The sequence below is a fragment of the Ambystoma mexicanum genome, chromosome 7q (genome assembly GCF_040938575.1).
Source record: "Ambystoma mexicanum isolate Mex_15411 chromosome 7q, UKY_AmexF1_1, whole genome shotgun sequence".
Taxonomy (NCBI): domain Eukaryota; kingdom Metazoa; phylum Chordata; class Amphibia; order Caudata; family Ambystomatidae; genus Ambystoma; species Ambystoma mexicanum.
The window spans coordinates 1,112,644,605-1,112,663,293 of NC_090941.1; the positions used below are offsets into that span (position 1 = coordinate 1,112,644,605).

General features: G+C 51.9%; 1 protein-coding gene across 1 annotated transcript in view; it reads right to left on the bottom strand.

The window, feature by feature from the left end:
• Positions 1-18,689, bottom strand: part of DCHS1 (dachsous cadherin-related 1) — a 489,760-nt gene that overhangs the window by 105,111 nt on the left and 365,960 nt on the right. The window contains exons 6-7 of the mRNA XM_069640519.1: positions 5,614-6,621; positions 2,663-2,850 (exon numbers count right to left, since the gene is read on the bottom strand). Of these exons, the coding sequence (XP_069496620.1) occupies positions 2,663-2,850; positions 5,614-6,621 (1,196 nt within the window). The remainder of the gene's footprint in view (positions 1-2,662; positions 2,851-5,613; positions 6,622-18,689) is intronic.

Here is an 18,689-nt window from a genome sequence, read left to right on the forward strand (position 1 = left end):
GCGTACCTTGGAGGCGTGTCTCCCACAAGCATACATTGACTGGCGTACCTTGGAGGCGTGTCTCCCACAAGCATACATTGACTGGCGTACCGTGGAGGCGTGTCTCCCACAAGCATACATTGATTGGCGTACCTTGGAGGCGTGTCTCCCACTTGGCCTCTGGTCAATCTCCTGCTCAGAGGTTTCTCTTTCAAGGCACGCTCAATCCCCATAATGGGTACATGTGTCACTGGTTGGCCTCACAAGATCCCTGATCCGGCCACTAGAGGCAGACTTCCCTGACCGAGACACACCTGTAGGAATAGAGACTAATGTAGTCTTCTAGTGGGACTGGCACCAGGACAGGCCGCCTGAACCAAGCTCACCTAAAGTGAGCCTCCCAGACCTGGGGTGCCTGTTGGGCAGACCCCTCATTTCCCACCTTTAATCCCCAGTTTTAAGAACATAACCTCTGCTGCAGTCCCCTTTTAAATTTGAGCCACTGCGAACACCTTCTTGTGCTTATTTCACCTCTCACACATTTATGGCATGTGTTTTTGTTGACTGATATCCTGCTACCTGTGTATGCCGCCATTATCCAGGTTCACAGATTCTGGAATCTGTGGATGCCTGTGGCGGTCCGCTAGCCATAGCTAAACCACACAAGAACTCAGGGAGCAACACTGAGGGCAAGATCAGTCAATTTCGCCCTCCACCATTGCGTGTATGGATGAGATATGCCTTTGGGGAGGGGTACCAATAGAACCGTATATTGCGGAAGCGACAACTCTCCTGCAACACTCTCCTTAGTGTTAAATCTTAGTTACTACGTGGGTCTTAGATACAGTTAAAGAACATGTACACATTCCTAGTCAGGGGACCAAGGACCATGTTTGATAGTTCCCAAGGCCTTTCTAAAGAAGAAGGCCATGGGGATTCCTGCCTAATGCCATTTTAGGAGCCCTGGTGCTCCAGTAGCAGTACTCCTACAGGGTCTAGGGTAGTCTCTTGATTTACACTTACAATATCCAGGCACACCATGGTTGACATTTCTACATTCATGCTCCTTACAACAAGGTCATGGAGCCAACTCTCTTGTCCCAAGGATAGCCTCATAAATGGCCTGTCAGATAGCTCAGTGAGTTATGCACTCACTGCTGTGGAGTTCCCACTACAGGCCCCAGATTCCAATCTCCAGCAGGACTGGCTCAGCCTTCCAGCCTTCCAAGACACATACACTGAGCACCATTGACTTAGGTAATAGGAACAGCTGTTATTTACAGCATTTGAAAAAGGCATGAGTGATGGCAGGAAGTGCTTTGTAAAAGCATTTTAGTGTTAATATGAATCTGCACAAATCACAGCTTGATCCTAAGACAAAGTGCATTCAGAATTGTTTCCCACTAGACACAAGCACATTAGGGAAAGCCCTTTAAATATTTCGACCAAGTCAATTTCCTTTATGCGTTCTCACCCGGACCTTCATGAAACAGGCCAGAGATTGGCCAAGTTCGGCCTTCCCCACAAAGCGCTGCTCTTTCTGCATCACAAATGAATGGGCTTTGATCTTGCAAACCCCCCTTCCCCTCAGGGAGGACACATCCTAAAATCTCTCTGCCTCTCCATTTAGACTACCCCTTGAGATGTTGGCCTACCAACTTATGTCGAGTCTGGCACCCTGTTAGAGGTTAAATTAAGCCAAAGACGGACTTCAGTAATCATCCAGACTTCAAACCACAAGTCTCCACAAAACGGACACCTGCAAATCCTTGTTTTCTCGCTCCATGTGTCTATTCCTGAGCTATGTAGTGCAGCCACCTGGGCCGCTGTGCAGGTTTTTTGGAACTGCTCTCTGATGGAAAGCATTGTGTTGGCCTGTGAGTCCATTTTGGGGATTAGAGAAGGCTGTGCTTGCCCACCTTATCTTCTAATATCTTCACTGTGTTAAAGTTGAACTTAGAAATATGCACTAATAGCGTCACTGTATTAGAGTTGAATTAATATGGTATTCCCAACATCATTGAATAGGCGCTAATAGCCCGGTCTGACCTAAGCTGTTCCCTCTTGCCAGCATTCTCCGCTCAGTCGTGTTTTCCTGATGGTTGAGAATATACATGAGTTTGGAATAAGAAGGAGGAATGCCATGAGCTGTAACCAATCCTATTTTCATAACCCTTAGATCTCGCCAGGGGTGTTGCTAGGTCTGGAAAAGATAGGGGGCTACGCTAATGTCGGGATTGTCGAGACTCGGGGCTAGCTAGCCTTTTGCTTGTAGCCCTTAAGCTTCTATCCGGGTCTACAACCAAAAGACCCGGGGCTATAGCCCCCCAGAACCCTCTCTAGCAATGCCTCTGGATCTCGCTCTACTACAAGTACTCACACCTCATTCATAGTTGGCACAGTAGTACTTATATCTAGCTTTAGATATTCAGAATGCAGTGGTGATATAAGCAAGAGACTTAGGGGGTGACGCCAGTTCATGCATGAGGGGCACACTATATCTTTGTATGTCATATAGGTTCTCCTTCGATCACCAATTTTTACAAGGATCCCACAAGTTGGTAATGCAGAGAGGACATTTTACAAAATAAGTACCACAGCTCCTACTAGGGGGAAACCTTTCATTTCCTTCTCCCACGCCTCTCTTGCCCACCTCCACCTCTGCTCACACAGCATGCGGTACCTGCACAGAGATTTCCCTCCCGGCCACGGTGTGCAGGAAGGCGGGCGCGTTATCGTTCTCATCCAGCACGGTGATGTACACGGTGCCGGTGCTGCTCCGTGGTGGGGTGCCGCCATCCTGCACCATCACCAGCAGCTGGTAACTCGACTGCTGTTCCCGGTCCAGGGTCCGTCTCACGCTGATGTCACCTGCAAGAGATAGGTGGCACTCTGTTTTCATAGGATTGATAGAGCATTGGTAACTGTGATGTTCCTGCTGTGACTGGGTGTCATGTGGCATCGGTGTTTAATTGTTCCTGTTGTTTACATGTGTTCTATGGCCATTTTATCTGAACTTCCCACGTGACTGCGGTGTGATAGGAGGTTCTTGATGAACTCAGGCATGGTGCAATATTGAGCTGTCTCATGTTCCTGCTCTACACGGGTGTATTTTGATATTGTAAAGACTGATTTTCCTGCTATGCACAGGCGTGGTGTGCCAATGGCATGGCTGCAGTTTGCCGTCAACGGGCATGACACTACACTGATGTCATTAAAGTTGTTTAGACGTTGGGAAATAAGGGTTTACCCAGATAATGAACGTGGTGTGGCATAGGCATTGAATCCAAGCATCACAGCATCCTGCTGTAGATAGGTTGGCATCACATGGCATGCACAACAATGCCCTTGCATGTGGATGCACGGATCAAGGCTTAAACTGATGGAAAGCCACACGACTGTGTTGCAACCCGGTACATGTGGTTATGCGTTGAGAGAGGAGTGTCTTGTTTGAGCTATGGTGCATGAGTAGTCGAGTGTCTGTGTGTTGATGCATTTGTGAAGGTGTGCCTGTGTGTTATGTTCATGGGTTGGTGTTTTATAGGTTAGTGGATATGCGTCTCTTTTATCTGAGTGTTGAATGGATGCAGGAGGTTGTCTGAGTGATAATCGATTAGTAGATGGTGACTGTTGCTGACCAGGTTTGTATCAGAGTTGATGGAAGTGGGGAGGGTTGTCTGTTGTCTTGGGGTGTTGATGGGTTGGTGAGATATGTCTATTGTGTCTGAGCATTCATTGTTTAGTTGTTGGGAAGTGTATGATGTGTCTTCCTGTTGCTGGGTTAGTGGATGGTGTTTCTGTGATTGGGCATTAATGAGTTAGTCTACATTGTTTTGGCGTCTGTATCTGGCTAGCCTCAGTGTCGATGGACTATTGTAGCCTTTTGCTTCTAGCCCTTGAGCTTCTATCTGTGGCTACAACGAAAGGACCCGGGCCTATAGCCCTCTCAGATCCCCCTCTAGCAATGCCTCGGGACATCGCTATACTACAAGTACTCACACCTCATTCATATTTGACACACTAGTACTTATAACTAGTCTGGTGTCTGTGAATGTTCATGCGTTAGTGGATGTTGTCTGTTAGATAGCATAGCTGTGTCTATTTTTTCTTTGTACTGATCTGGTGAAGATTGTTTGTAGAGTTTTAATGTTGATGGGTTAGTTGACGGTGCCCATTTGCTAGTCTGGTGTGTATCGGTCTTGATGGGAATGTGGAGAGGTAACTGTTGTATTTGAGTATGGATGGGTTAGTTGATGGTGTCTGTTAGCTAGTCTGGTGTGTATCAGTCTTGATGGGAATGTGGAGAGGTAATTGTTGTCTTTGAGTGTTGATGGATTAGTTGGTGGTGTCTGTTTGCTAGTCTGTTTGTATCAGTCTTGATGGGAATGTGGAGAGGTAATTGTTGTCTTTGAGTGTTGATGGATTAGTTGGTGGTGTCTGTTTGCTAGTCTGTTTGTATCAGTCTTGATGGGAATGTGGAGGGGTAACTGGTGTGCTTGAGTGTTGATGGATTAGTTGATGGTGTCTGTTAGCTAGTCTGGTGTGTATCAGTATTTATGGGAATGTTTAGGGGTAACTGTTGTCTTTGAGCGTTGATGGATTAGTTGGTGGTGTCTGTTTGCTAGTCTGGTTTGTATCAGTCTTGATGGGAATGTGGAGGGGTAACTGTTGTCCTTAAGTGTTGATGGATGAGTTGATGGTGCTTGTTTGCTAGTCGGGTTTGTATCAGTCTTGATGGGAATGTGGAGAGGTAACTGTTGTCCTTGAGTGTTGATGGATTAGTTGATGGTGTCTGTTTGCTAGTTTGGTTTGTATCAGTTTTGATGGGAATGTGGAGGGGTAACTGTTATCCTTGAGTGTTGACGGATTAGTTGATGCCTTCTGTTTGCTAGTCTAGCTGGTATCAGTGTTGATGGAATGTGGAGGGGTAACTGTTGTCTTTGAGCGTTGATGGGTTAATGGATGATGTCTATTTGGTCCGAGCATTTGTATGTTGTAGCTGAATGTTGATGTGTCAGTCGATGGTGTCTGTTTCACAGTGAATCTGCATCTGTTTTGTTTTGATGTTGATGATCTGGTGAGGACTGGCTGTTGTATTTGAATGTTCATTGGATAGTGGACAGTGTCTGCTTGCTAGCGGGCTGCTGTCTGGCTTGTCTCGGTGGTGTTGGGCTTGTGCAGGCTTGTCTGTTGTGTGTGAGCAGTGGGGGGTAAGGCAGAAGGGTACCTTTAATGGGAGGGTTGATGAGTTAGTAGTAGAATGCCTTTGAGGCTGCATCTAAACGAGAGTACGGTTGGTGTTCTGATGGCTTCATTGTTGAATCATTGGGCACATCTGTTTTATCACCTGGGGTTGGTTGAGGTCTCGCACTATCAATGAAAGCAGCATACTCGTGTAAATGGTGATGCGTTGGTGGTGTATCATTCCCTGGTGGTGAGTTTGTAGCACCATAGAGGAGCACTTGAAGGTCATCTGACCTACTGAAACCTCAGGAGCATGAGCTGCCTCTGTATTCGGTTCTTGGTTGGTTAATGAAAGATCATATTGATGGACCTTGGGGGAGTCTGTGTCCCTGGCTGGAATGCTTATGATTATGTGTATTACTCTTGAGAGGTGCATGCAGACCATCTTACCTGTCTGGGCATTGATGCTGAAGTTGGGGTCATGCTGTAGAAGGCGGTAGGTTAACCTGCTGTTGGGGCCAGAGTCTCTGTCTGTGGCCATGACTCTGCCGACCGCTGTCCCTCCGGGCTGGTTCTCTGCAATGGTGAAAAAGTACCTCTCCTCGCTCAGCTTCGGTACGTTGTCATTCTCGTCCGTGATCGACACCCGCACTGTGGTGGTGCCCGTCTTCCTTTGGTCATTTACACCACTTGAACCCAGAACTGTGAGAATGTAGAGGTCCTTGGTCTCCCGATCAAGGGTGCTTTTCACAAAGAGCCAGCCCGTCTCTGGCACAATGCCAAAGCTTGCTGAGTCACCGTCGGCACGGAGGTGGTAGGTGACCTGGGAGGCTCCCTTGTCCTGGGACAAGGCTCGTACTTGGAGGAAGCGGGAGTTGACTGCTGTGCCTTCCTTCACCTCTACGCGATACGTGAGCGTGTCGAAGATCGGCCCGTTGTCGTTCTCTGCTTGCACGTGCACGAGGAGTGTGAAGGTGGAGCTCAGTTGAGGCACGCCACTGTCCTTGGCCACGATCTTCAGGTCATACCTGGAGCTCGTGTCATACTGTAGAGCCCCAATCAGTCTGAGCCTCCCTGAGCTACGATCAATGCTAAAGAGGCGCTCCCCATTGGGGACCAGATCGAACTGGACGTGCCCATTGGGCCCGCTGTCCTGGTCCTCGGCGTGGAGTGTGTAGATGGTGGAGCCGATCTCTGCGGCTTCTGGGACAAGGATGGAATCAGAAGGCGTGGGGAAGGTTGGCGCATTGTCGTTGACGTCAGAGACAGTGATCTTCACCCGGGTGTTGCTGTAGGCTGGAGGGGTACCGCTCCGGGCCTGGACGTCCAGGACCAGGGTGGGATGGGCCTCATGATCTAGCGGGATGTTGGTGCGGATCTGCCCAGAACTGGAATCCATGAGGAAATATCCATTGGGATCGCCGGACGAGATTGAGTAGAAAATGTCATCAGTGTGACCTGCGATGAAAGAAAGAGGAGATCTTATGAGAACCTGTCCAAACAAGCAGAACGAGAGAAAGAGAGAGAGAGAGAGAGACAGAGACAGAGAGGAAAAGGAGAAACAGCGGTCAGAAGGAGGGAGAATGAGAGGAGAGAGAGGGAGGGAGATGAGAGAGAGAGAGGGAGGGAGAGTAGATGAGGGGAGAGCGAGAGAGAGAGCACGAGTGGTAGAGAAGAGAAAGAGAGAGAGAGAGAGAGAGAGAGAGAGAGAGAGGTGGGAGGGAGAGGATAAGGAGAAACAGCGGTCAGAAGGAGGGAGAATGAGGGGAGAGAGAGGAGAGTGAGATGAGAGAGAGGGAGGGAGCGGAGATGAGGGGAGAAAGAACGAGTGCGAGACAAGAAGAGACAAAGGAGAGAAAGAGAGAGAGGATGGGGAGGGGAAGAGAGAGAGGAAAAGGAGAAACAGGGGCGAGAAAGACAGAGAGAGGAAGAGAGAGAGGGGATAAGAGGAGAGAGAACGAGAGGAGAGAGAGGAAAGCGAGATGAGAGAGAGGGAGACAGAGGAGAGACAAGGGAGAGAAAGAGAGAGAGAGGGGAAGGGAGAGGAAAGGGAGAAACAGAGGTGACAAAGAGGGAGAGAGGAAGAAAGAGAGGGAGAAGGAGGGATGGAGAGAAAAAGGAGAAACGGATGGGAAGTAGGGACAGAGGAAGAGAGAGGATAAGAGGAGAGAGGAAAGAGAGGAGAGCGAGATGAGCGAGAGGGAGAGAGAGGAGAGACAAAGGAGAGAAATAGAAAGAGAGGGGAAGGGAGAGGAAAGGGAGAAACAGAGGTGACAAAGAGGGAGAGAGGAAGAGAGCGCGGATAAGAGGAGAGAGGAGAGAGCGAGAGGAGAGAAGGAGACAGAGATAGGCGAAAGATGGCGGGGTAAAGAGGGAAAGAGGTGGCGTAGAGAGAGCCAGGGGAAGCGAGCACGCAGGAGGAAAAGATAGTGAGGGGAGTAAGGCGATAGAAGGAGAAAGAGAGAGATGGGCGTTAAAGAGGCCGCGGAGGCAGATGTAGGGCCGATAGAGAGATATTAAGGGCTAGGGATGGAGAGAGAAATGACGAAGAGAAGGGAATAGGGGAAGTTCTTGGCTCCCTCCACCCCCCTCCCCCCAGCAGCAGCAAGGCATGGTACACACAGGAATAACTCCTTATAGAAAACTGAGGGTTGGGGAGGGTCACGCTGTTTCCTGCTCTGCAGCCACTCACTTCTGCTACACCAAGTGTCCTTTTAGCAGAGGAGGAGGTTGGGACGATATGGAAAGGACACTTAAGATGAGAACTGGCCCTGTAGTGCTATGATGTTCGCCTTCTTCAGGGCCTGACATCACAGCTTGCGGCCCTTTGCACGTAGTTGGTTGTAGTTCTGTTTTTATAAATGTCATTGCATATGGAACTACAAGCCCCGGCATTCGCTGTGCTGTTGGGTAGAAAGTCAGGACCGGAGTAAGGCGACCCTCATGATTTGGCCGGTTGGGAGCTGGTGGAAACCTTGCCTGGTGCCACAGGGAGAACATGTTTCGCTGGACACCGATTCGTGGCCCAGATCGGGTACTGCTACAAGGTACTAGCGCCCCCTCTCGTGAGCTGCTCTGAATGGACTAGGAGCCCTGGCTGTGGTGACCAGCTCTTAGTGAATGGGACACTGTCACCGACTGGACAGAAACAGGGGTGTGGGGCGTGGGGGGTGAATAAGGCAATAATGCTCGACAAGCATTGCTTGTACAGCGTGACAGCGGTGACGTTTTGCCATTTCGTGCTTTATCCTGCCACCTAGCGGTTAGATTCGACACTGTCTTTTGTTTCCTGTTTAGACTAGCACTCTGTTGCAGGGCAAAGGACTAAGGACACTCGATGTGTGGAATAGCCGAGGAGCGATGGAAATGGGGGCTGCATCCCGAGCACTGACCGAGGGCACTTCCCGCATTACTTATCGGTAATCTTCACGGCTCTTTCTCGTCCCAGTCCTCTCCCCTCTGTCCCATTTGGGGAGAATGAGGCTTTGAACTATTCATTTGGTCAACTTGCCACAGGCAGGATGAGTTACTATGCTGCTTCCCTCTTATAGCCACCCTGTGGGTGGGACTATGAGGGGGCTGGTAGAGGAAAAAGTGTTTTTCATTTTTCTTAAAAAAGTGTAAAATGCCATCTGTTAGGAGACTGACTATATATAGGCTGTGAACAATGTAATACATGAGTACTGGTGTGGGGGGCTGCTCCGGATTACCGGGCAGCTCCCATACTCATGTCGGGGTCACCCGACGGGGCTCACTGGTGCGGTGATCATGCGGCGGACTCATGGGTGGGGGTCACCCCACCCGCTCCGGGTCACCGGAGCGCCACACGTGGCTGGGGCACCCGGCGCACAGTGGGCCCGGCTCTGGCGGCACCCAGGCCGGGGTCGCCACATTAGCCATGTTCACATGGCAGTGGGATCACCCAGGGACGGCGTTGCCCTGCAGGGGCACCGTCCTCGTGCTGGGCCCCGTCCTTGGGCCCAGCACATGCAGTGCAGCCCCAGCATGGTGCTTCAGGAACGACACTGGAGCCGGATGGTGGTCAGACTGCCAAGCCGGAAGCGGCTCGGACCTTATATTAGGTTGGTCACATGGGTAACCATGTGACCACACAACAACACAGTGGGAGATACCATGGCCCCTTACAGGGGTGCCATGCAGCACTCCTCCTTTTCCATAACAACAAAACAAACAAACCCCAAAGTCTCAAAATAACCACAACTACTACTCCTCGAACCACTCTATCAATTTACATACTCTTTATTAACCTGGGTGAGTGGTTCTATAATTACCAAACACTAATGAAGACTACTGGCACCATGGGATTTCCTTTACACAGCACTGATGAGAGCTACTGGCACCACATGACGTCCTCTACATGTGCGGGTGTGCACAACATCACATTGCCCACCACCTGGGAGATTATACACAAGTCCATGTCTGCAGCCCCCCCAGTCCTCATGGGGATGTCGATGATGATGTCCATCTTCCACACTTTTGGAGTTGCAGGAAAACGGTCCATGTCTTCACGAGCATTCACCAGAGTCAAAAGAGGGCCTGCAAAGCCGCACCTGGGGAGGCCCAGGGGCCACATCGGCCAGGTCCACAGTCTGGAGGGCAATCCTCGTGGCATGGTGGCAGTGGTGGCCAGATGGTTTCACTGCTCCGGGCCCAACACCATGGCACCTGGAAACGCCAGGTGATGGTGTCCATGCTGTTTCGACACCTGGCTTGGTTCAGAGAGTGAGGTGACACTGAGGGCGCACGAGCACTCCGGATGGAGCCGCTACCCCGTTGCTGGGCGATGGACGCAGCCCTCTCTGTGTGGAAGGTGCAGACCTTGGCCTGTGTATGCTGTTCACAGGGCCATGTGCAGTTCTGTGGCGCTTCACTTCCCTCATCTCCCCTTCATTGCAGTGCAGGCGGGGCAACTCCGTTTCTCTTTCCTGCGGGGGTGCCGCCCTTTATTCCTTTTCTGCTTCATGATGGAGCCCCCAGCAGATTCCCCTCACTGCTTGATCTTGGCCTCGCTCCCTCATGATGGCGGAAGGAGCAGGTTCTGCAGGCCTTGACGTTCCCATTACCAGCATCCTCATTAACAATATTGTTGGCTCGATGCCTGCTGTGTGGCAGGGTACTCGTGGTGTACCCATCTTTGTTGGCTGTCCGGGGGCTGCCTCCCACTGTCGTGCAGCGTGTCACATTCCCCCCCCTTTCCTTTACACACGCTCCGGTGCGGAGCAATTTTCCCTCTTTTTTAATTTGAAATTTTTTTTTCTTTTCACTGCCGCGGGCCCGGGTTGTTTCGGCCACGCCCACTCCTTTGTTTTCATTGCGCCCATCATGGGCCTTTGTGGGACGCTCTGCTGTGTCTGGGCACAGCCGCCTGGTGGCTCCCTCCACTCGGTGGGGAGGAGGGGCAGCTCGCCTCCATTGTTACTTTTGCAGGCCCAGGTGGATTTGGGCCTGCATCCTCGTTTTTTTGTTGTTGTATTTTTTTATTTTCCACCACGGCACGCCCTGGGTACTTGGGGGCTGCCATGGACTTCCTCCCAGCTCGCGGGCCCTGATGGGGGTTGGCCTCGTGAACCTTTGGTTGGGGGTATGCTCACCTTGCTGCAGCCAGGGGGGCAGCCGTGCATCTCGTTGCGGCCGAGGCCGCCATTTCCTTTGCGGCGGCCGAGGCCGCAAGCATTTCTCCTTCACAGATGGGAGAGGGGCAACGGCTCACGCGCCGCAGGTCCTCTCTCATATGGGCCGGGCAGTTCCTTTGCGGGCCCAGTTGGAGTTGGGCCCGCATCAATTCTCATGCGGCGATGTTAGCCGCTCCTCCCCTCTGCGGGTTGTGGGTGGGGGAGGGGCAGCGCCTCCTCGCTGCGGCTGACGCTGGGGCACTCTCGCTCCCCACGGGAGAGGGGAAATGGCATCCTCGCTCCTGTTGGTGGTGGTGGGGGGGGGACCCTCTTCCTCTTGCGGCCGACGCCACCCATCTTTTTCTCCCCTCCCTTGTTGCGGAAGAGTCTGCGTCCAAGGTGGGGGAGGAGCGCAGCCACCCACGCCGATGTCGCTGACTTCTTCCGTCTCCCTCAGGGGACGGGCAGGCAGCTCGCCCACCATGTTTTCTTCGCAGGCCCAGTTGGAGTTGGGCCTGCCTCACCATCTCCACTTCTGGGCACGCGGGGCCCCTTTCCTCGTCACCATTGTTGTGGGGGCTGCTCAGGCTCACCGGGCAGCCCCATACTCATGTTGGGGTCGCCCGATGGGGCTCACTGGTGCGGCGATCACGCCGCGGACTCATGGGTAGGGTCCGGGTCACTGGAGCGCCACACGTGGCCAGGGGCACCCGGCGCACAGCGGCCCCGGCTCTGGGGGCACCCTGGCCGGGGTCGCCACATTAGCCATGTTCACATGGCAGTGGGATCACCCAGGGATGGCCTTGCCCTGCAGGGGCACCGTCCTCGTGCTGGGCCCCGTCCTTGACGCCGGACGACACTGGAGCCGGATGGTGGTCAGACTGCCAAGCCGGAAGCGGCTCGGACCTTTTGTAAGGTTGGTCACATGGGTAACCATGTGACCACACAACAACACAGTGGGAGATACCATGTCCCCTTACAGGGGTGCCATGCAACAAGTACTGTCTGCAGGGGGAGTGTGCTGAGAGTTCTACCTGCAGGTGATGGCGTAAGGCGGCTGGCTAAAAGGGGTGTATTGAAAGTGCTGGACTGGGAAAATGATGCCAGAGTGCTCTGTTTGGGGAGGGGGCTCAGAGTACTATGTTTCGGGGGAGTGGGGTAAGAGTGCTGATTGCAGGCGGGAGTGGGTGGAGAGTGCTCTCTACATGGGCTAGGTTTAGGGTGCTGGCTATGGGTCATGATATCAGACGGCTTCCTGCAGGGTTTTTATGAAGAATGCTGCCTGCAGGGGGTGGGCTGAGAGTGCTGTCTTCGGAAAGGTGGTTTAAGACTGCTGAGGGTAGGGGTCATATAAAGGTGTTGTCTGCAAGTGATGGATTAAGAGTTTTGCTTGTGGGGGATAATGCTTGGATTACTTACCAGTACTTTTAATTAATCCTAGACCTACTCTTCCTCGTCACAATACTTTACTCTATGAAGGTGCTCTGCCTTCTGACAGAACTCTTTTGCAAAAATCCTTCCTTTTTTATCCCCTCCCCATCAAAGCCCAGTGTATAAAGCACCTGACCTGTCCCATGATCCTCCTGTCTATACCAAAGGAGCCAGGGTGATCTTTCCACCAGGAAGGGAGAGGATGGTGTCAGAACTGTGATGAGGATGAGTAGGACTAGGAGTAATGAAGATTACTGGTAAATCATGGGAGTATCACCTCCACAGCCCTCTTCCTGGTCACAGTACTTTACTCTATTAAGTATAGCAAAGATACAAGGTTGGGCCGGCACATACTAGGACTGAAAAGGGCGACCACGCTGCACAGCGGGAGCAGTGCCACACCCATGGAGCAAGCAACCACCTTGAGGTGAGAAAGGGAAGTGTGGAGAACACCCCACACCAAAACGAGATGTGGAGGGGCAAGAATCCCAGGTGCTATGGATAGACACACATCCAGACCACTTCACATGACATCAGGGAAGCCAAGGGCCCTTGACCTAACAAATCAAACCCGACGAACGTCAGCTTCAGGAAAACAAGAGACCAGCTCAGCTGAACTCACCAAGATGCACTGTCTAGAAGGAAAGAAGGCAAAGAAGCTGTCTGCATCCACCTACAAGCCTTGGCACCCCAGGTGCTCAGCCCAGTTGAAAACACCTGGGGTGCCCATTACTCACCAGACCTGGTGCTGCCTTCACTGCCTGAATTCCAAACTCAGCAGGGACTGAAGAGGAAATCACAAAACATAAAGAACTGTTATGAGGCAGATGGGGGTTGGGGTAGTGTAAGAGTGTTTTCTGCAGGCGGTGGGTTAAGAGTGCTGTCTGCAAGGTGACCATTGAGAGTTCTGGCTGTGGGGAAGGGCGTAAGGGTGCTGCCTGAAGGGGGTGTATTACAAATGCTGTTTGCTGTGTGGGGATTGGGTAAAAGAACACTGGCATCAGTGAGTGGGTTATGAGTGCTGTGTGAAGGGGTGGGATAAGAATACTATCTACAGGAAGTGAGGTATGAATGTTGCCTACAGGGGGTTAGGCTACGGTAATGTGTTGGTAGTGCCGCACAATAACAGACGCGACACAGAAGGGTTTGTGTCCAACTGATTGGCCACGCCTGCCCGTCTCCTTTATTTCCTTGGTGACGCGGCCTGCACCACCAGCGGTAGCATGCTCATGTCACCACGTCCCTTCTTAACCATAACACAGCGACACAAGATAAACATTAACTTTCTCATTGTGAAGAATACTGGTGTGGGACTGTTCTTTCCACCACATAGTCCTGGAACCTCGCCGGCAGCCTCTTTGCCGTTCTTGCAGGGTATCATCGCTCTTCTGTTGGACTCTTCTGCTGATCGCCACCCACGTGTCTCTCAGAACTCTGGCTGCGTGACCGCCTAGTGTCTTGCTCTTCTTGTTTTAGCTCCATGCAAGTTTCACTCTTGTCCACTGTAGATGTTCTTGGGTCCGGTATACCTCCTCCCTGAGGGCTGATCCTCCAGAACCAACTGCAGTTTCTCATGACACTCTCCGTGCCTCTGCTAGCGGTGATCATCGGTCCTTTTCTGTGCGTCACTGTCCAAGAGGATGTTTCGTAGGGCAGCCATAGCTTGTGAGTGGCATGACGGTTCTTCAATAGTGCTGTGTCTCCTACCTGAAATTCTGACATCATTAACCTCCTACGCACTGTTTCTCTCTCGTTATTCGCCTTTTGCGCGTCCTGCCTCTATTCCATATCCACCACAGGAACCTCTCTGGAGCTGTGTTCTGGAATCGCTGATCATACATTGCGCCTCATGATGGCCTCTGCTAGTGATACCCCGTGGCCAAGTGCAGTTGTATTCAGTAGACCATAAAACATGTTACAAGAGCCACCTTGAGATCAGACCCCGCTTCCAGCGTCTTGCAAAACATCTCCATTCGCTCCCGATCAGCAGGGCGTAATCCGGATGTGGTTCATTCCCTGTGCTTCTACGAATTCCCTAAATGGTTGCCCCTGAAATGATGCTCCATCGTCTCACCTGATCAAGTCTGACTGCCCGTGCCTAGCAAAGATGTCCTGCAACACTGGCATGATGCAGTGGGCTGATAACTGTGTGAATTGCACCTCCGGAAACCTTGAGAACTCATCTAGTAGCACCACGAAGTGCATGTCCTGTTGTATTGTGAAAAATCCACACTCACCGACTGCCACGGTGTCGTTGCACTCGCTGGTGACTCAATCGATGGGAATGGTTGCCACTTTGCACCGTGCGCACCTGGCCAGAAACTCCTCCACTCGCTTCTCCAGGTCTGGGAACCAGACCTTTTCCCTCAGCCTTGCCTTGGTCTTTGTGGCACCGTAGTGGCCCGTGTGCACTATTTCCAGTATTTGGGGTATCAGCTTGGGCAGCATAAATAGTCTGGACCCTCGCAGCAGGACATCCTCCACCCCTACTGACAACTCTGCTCTCATTCTCAAGAAGCCTGCCATGAAGGCCTTGGTATCAGGCGTGTACTGAGTCTGCTCACCTGGAAGTGACCTCCATTGGCCCCAGTTGAATTGCTCGATCACGTGCAGCATCACCGTGCAGCCTCGTTGCCTCAGAAATGTGTGCCAGCATCATGGATTTCGGAACTGCCATGTGGGACACCATGCGCACTAACGTCTCCACCTCCTGGGTCTCCACACCTGGATCACGTTCTTGGGTGATGGGGTGTTTCGACAGGTAATCTGCTGTGTTTCTGATCCTTGGCTGGAAGTTGAGTGTGATTCCATAGTCTTGGAGCTGTAGCATCCCCTGCTCCAGACTCAAAAGGGGCCTCAATGCCGATCCATTCAGTATTGCCAGTAACAACTTGTGGTCCATCACTAGGGTGACAGGGTGTCAAAATATGTATAGGTGAAAGTGCTTCCCTCTCGATCTGCGAGTAGCATTTCTCTGTGGGCGATAGTGCCTTGCTCCCATATGTCACAGACATGTATACTCCACCACCTTTCGTCTGCACCAATACTTCCCCCAGACCCATGGAGCTTGTATCGACCCATATCTCAGTTGACTTCGTGCGGTCAAAGATCACCATCTTTGTTTCCACTGCCAGAGCCACCTTGGATCAATCTAAAGCTTGCTGTGCTGCGTTTGGTCATGCCGAATCCGCATCTTTCTTCACGAGAGCTCTGAGGGAGTCCGTAATTGTAGCCAGATTTGGAATTAATGTGCCCCAGTCGTTCAACATTCCTAGATAGGTCTGTTCCTCAGACGGGTTGATAGATGGTTGGATGTCCTGTATGGCTGATACTTTCTGTGGATCAGGCGAGATTCCCTTACCTTGGAACACCAATCTGAAGACCTACACTTAGGATTGGAGAAAATGGCCTTTCTCTCTGTGCAGCATAAGGCCTGTGTCCCTCAGGCATTGAAAGATGGCTGCCTTATGTGTAGGTGCTCCATTTCAGTCCTTGAATAGATCAGCATGTCGTCATACGCATTGACAACCCCTCTTAATAGCGCGGGGACCCGCCTGATGGTATGCTGGAAGACTTCAGTAGCGGAGGAGATGCCGAAGCTGAGCCTCTTGTAATAGAACAGTCCAATATGGCAGGAGAACATTGTGATGGGCCTCGACTCCTCATGCAGTGGCACCTGATGGTACCCCGACTGTAGGTCTATGGTGGAGAACACTGCTGTCCCTTGCAGGTCAGCAAATATGTCATCGATGGTGGGTTTTGAGTGTCGCGCCTTCATGATAGCTTTGTTGGGGAAATGCATATCCACGCATATCCTTACGGACCCTAGTTGTTTGGGCTTCAAGGCGACCACTATCAGAGTCACCCAGGGTGTGGGCCCTTGCACCGGTTCAATGATGTCCACCTGTTCCATGCGTAACGGCTCCTGCAGCACTTATTTTTCGTATTTGTCTGTGATGCAGTGAGACAGGTTAGATGCTTTCAGCACATGTGTAGCCGAACTTCCTGGCCTTTTAAGCACCCATATTCTCTGAATAGCCTTTCAATGTTCGTGAAATATACCTGGAATGTGAAGTGTACCAGACCCAGTATCTCTGCGGTTGTGCAACTAAGGAGTGCGTTTTTTGCTCCTCTTGGGATGTAGAAAATCGCAAGGGTGCACTGGTTGCTGTGAGCCACCGCCACCTGGAATGCCCCATCCAACGGGATGGGAGTTCTTCCTCAATATGTGAACATTCTTATCTTTGGTGGTGTGACCCTTGGCGTTGAGGACAGCAGGGTGTATTGCACAATGGGAATGAGATTGACTGACGCGCCCGTGTCGATCAGCACTGGTACTTGAGTGGATGGAATCGTCACCTCGCAGCATGGTTGATGTCTGCTCTGCCGCATTCCCAGTACTAGTGCTGAGATGAAGAATATCTCCTTGGTGACGCTGTCATCTATTGCAGCAATTTCCACCTCTGGATAGTAGTCTGCCACCCATGCCGTGTCTGATCCTGGTTTTCTTCCGACAGGGCTGCCAGTTTTTCTGTTCTGCACATCTGTGTTGGCTGAGCTGTCAGAGTCATCCCTGTCAGTCACGGGGCCCTGGAGACATTCCCCAATTGTCCCAGCTTTCTGCAGCGGTCACAGTGGTGGCCTGATGCATGGCACCCATCGCTACATGGCAGTGCCCCTCAGAACTCACAGGCGTGTCTGCTGTCTTCTCTCCATTGCAGATGATGGGCGGCCTTGGGTTCATCGTCTTCTACCTCATGGGTTTCTGTGGTGAGAAGATGACCGCCTGCACTTCCTCTATTTTGCGGCCCTTTATGGCATCCTCCATGTGGGCAGCTCTTGTTGTAGCCAGCTCTTGTGCCCTTCCCAACTCTAATATTCTCATTAGTAGCAGCCCTGGCCCCTTGTGAATCTGTTTGTGCAGTTGGTTGGTACTGCATTTTTGTATAATCTGCCTGCACAACTCCCCTTCTTCATCCGGGAATGCGCATGTCGATGCCAGCTGTCGCAGTCGGGTGTAGAGATACAACAGCTGACATCGTAGTCTCTACACCCCTGACCCGCTTGTCGCAGCTAAAAACATTCATAGTCCATGTTCACCAATGGGGCGTAGAAGTTATTCAGGGCCATGCCTGCATTGTGGTAGGAACCATCGCCTTGTGGAAGGTTCTTGAAGAGTTGTGCACCTCACAGGCCGCATAGAACAGGAGCATCAACTTTTTCTGTGCATCCTCCAGCACGCCCGCTGCATCGAAGTACATTTCGAGACATTCTACCCAGAGTATCCATTTTGGCGCTAGCATGGCCAGAGGGCCCTGTATATCAAACTCGGGAACTGGACTGCTATGGAATTGCAGGCTGAAGGGGGGGGGATCGGCCACGTGGTTGCACAACACTCCTTCCCGGGGGGGTAGACGATGAGACTGTATCTTCTTTGCCCCATCATTCATGTTAAAGCGCCTGTCCCTGTGTATTGTTGCCTGCCTCCTGGGCATGTAGGTGTGAGGCATAAAATACTATCCAGTACTCTGTCCCCCTCATGTGATACTCGTCTTCCACCTTGCTACTCCTGCAATAACATTGGTAGCCACTGGGAGGTTGTGTGGCTAGGAGTCCAAACTGTCGTGCAAAATTATGGAGGGTCTCTGGGTGGCACTGTGGCTCGTCGACGTCCACATGTCACTGCATGAAAGTCCTGGTGTCCCTGATAATCTGCCGGTACCGGGATCCACAAGCACTCCCATGGAGGAGAGGAATGGCCGGGAGTCTCCCCTTGTGGAAGTGGTGTGGGAAAGGGAAAACGGTTCTGTTCCGACGCTCCCAACAAGGGGCGTCCACGGCAGCACTGCCACGCCGGTTCGGTGTGGCGGATCCTTAGCAGGGCCCCACTGCGATCTGCATGCTGTAGGCTGCTTCCAGCAAGAAGCGGGTTTGGGTAGTGGCAGCTCTCTGGTAGACCAGGTGGCATTCGTTACCCACGTAGCCCCCAACTTCACACCAATTGTTAGGGTGCGGGAACGCATTGGGACCACAACGTAATAATGGACATTACACAGAAGGGTTTATATCCAACTGACTGGGCATGCCTGGCCAGCTCTTTTCTTTCCTTGGTGACGTGGCCTGCACCACCACTGGTAGTGTGCTCACGTCACCACACAGGGGTGGGTTAGAAGTACTAGCTAGGAGGAATGATATGAGCAGCCCCTTTTCAAGGCCCGGGCAGAGCGGGTGACGGCCCGGGGAGCAGAGCTAACAGCTCCGGAGAGGTGCGCAGTAAGGGGCCCACCCAAAAAGCTTCTTCTGAGATTGCGGGACAGCAGATTAAGCAGCTTGCTGTGCCAGTAGCTGCTCCTCTGCGATGTGCGGCTGGCTGCTCTATGCCGACTTGTGGATGACTGAGATGCGTTGGAATATGCAAACAAAGGAATTCATATTCCAAACGCGGCGTGTGAGATGCTCTGG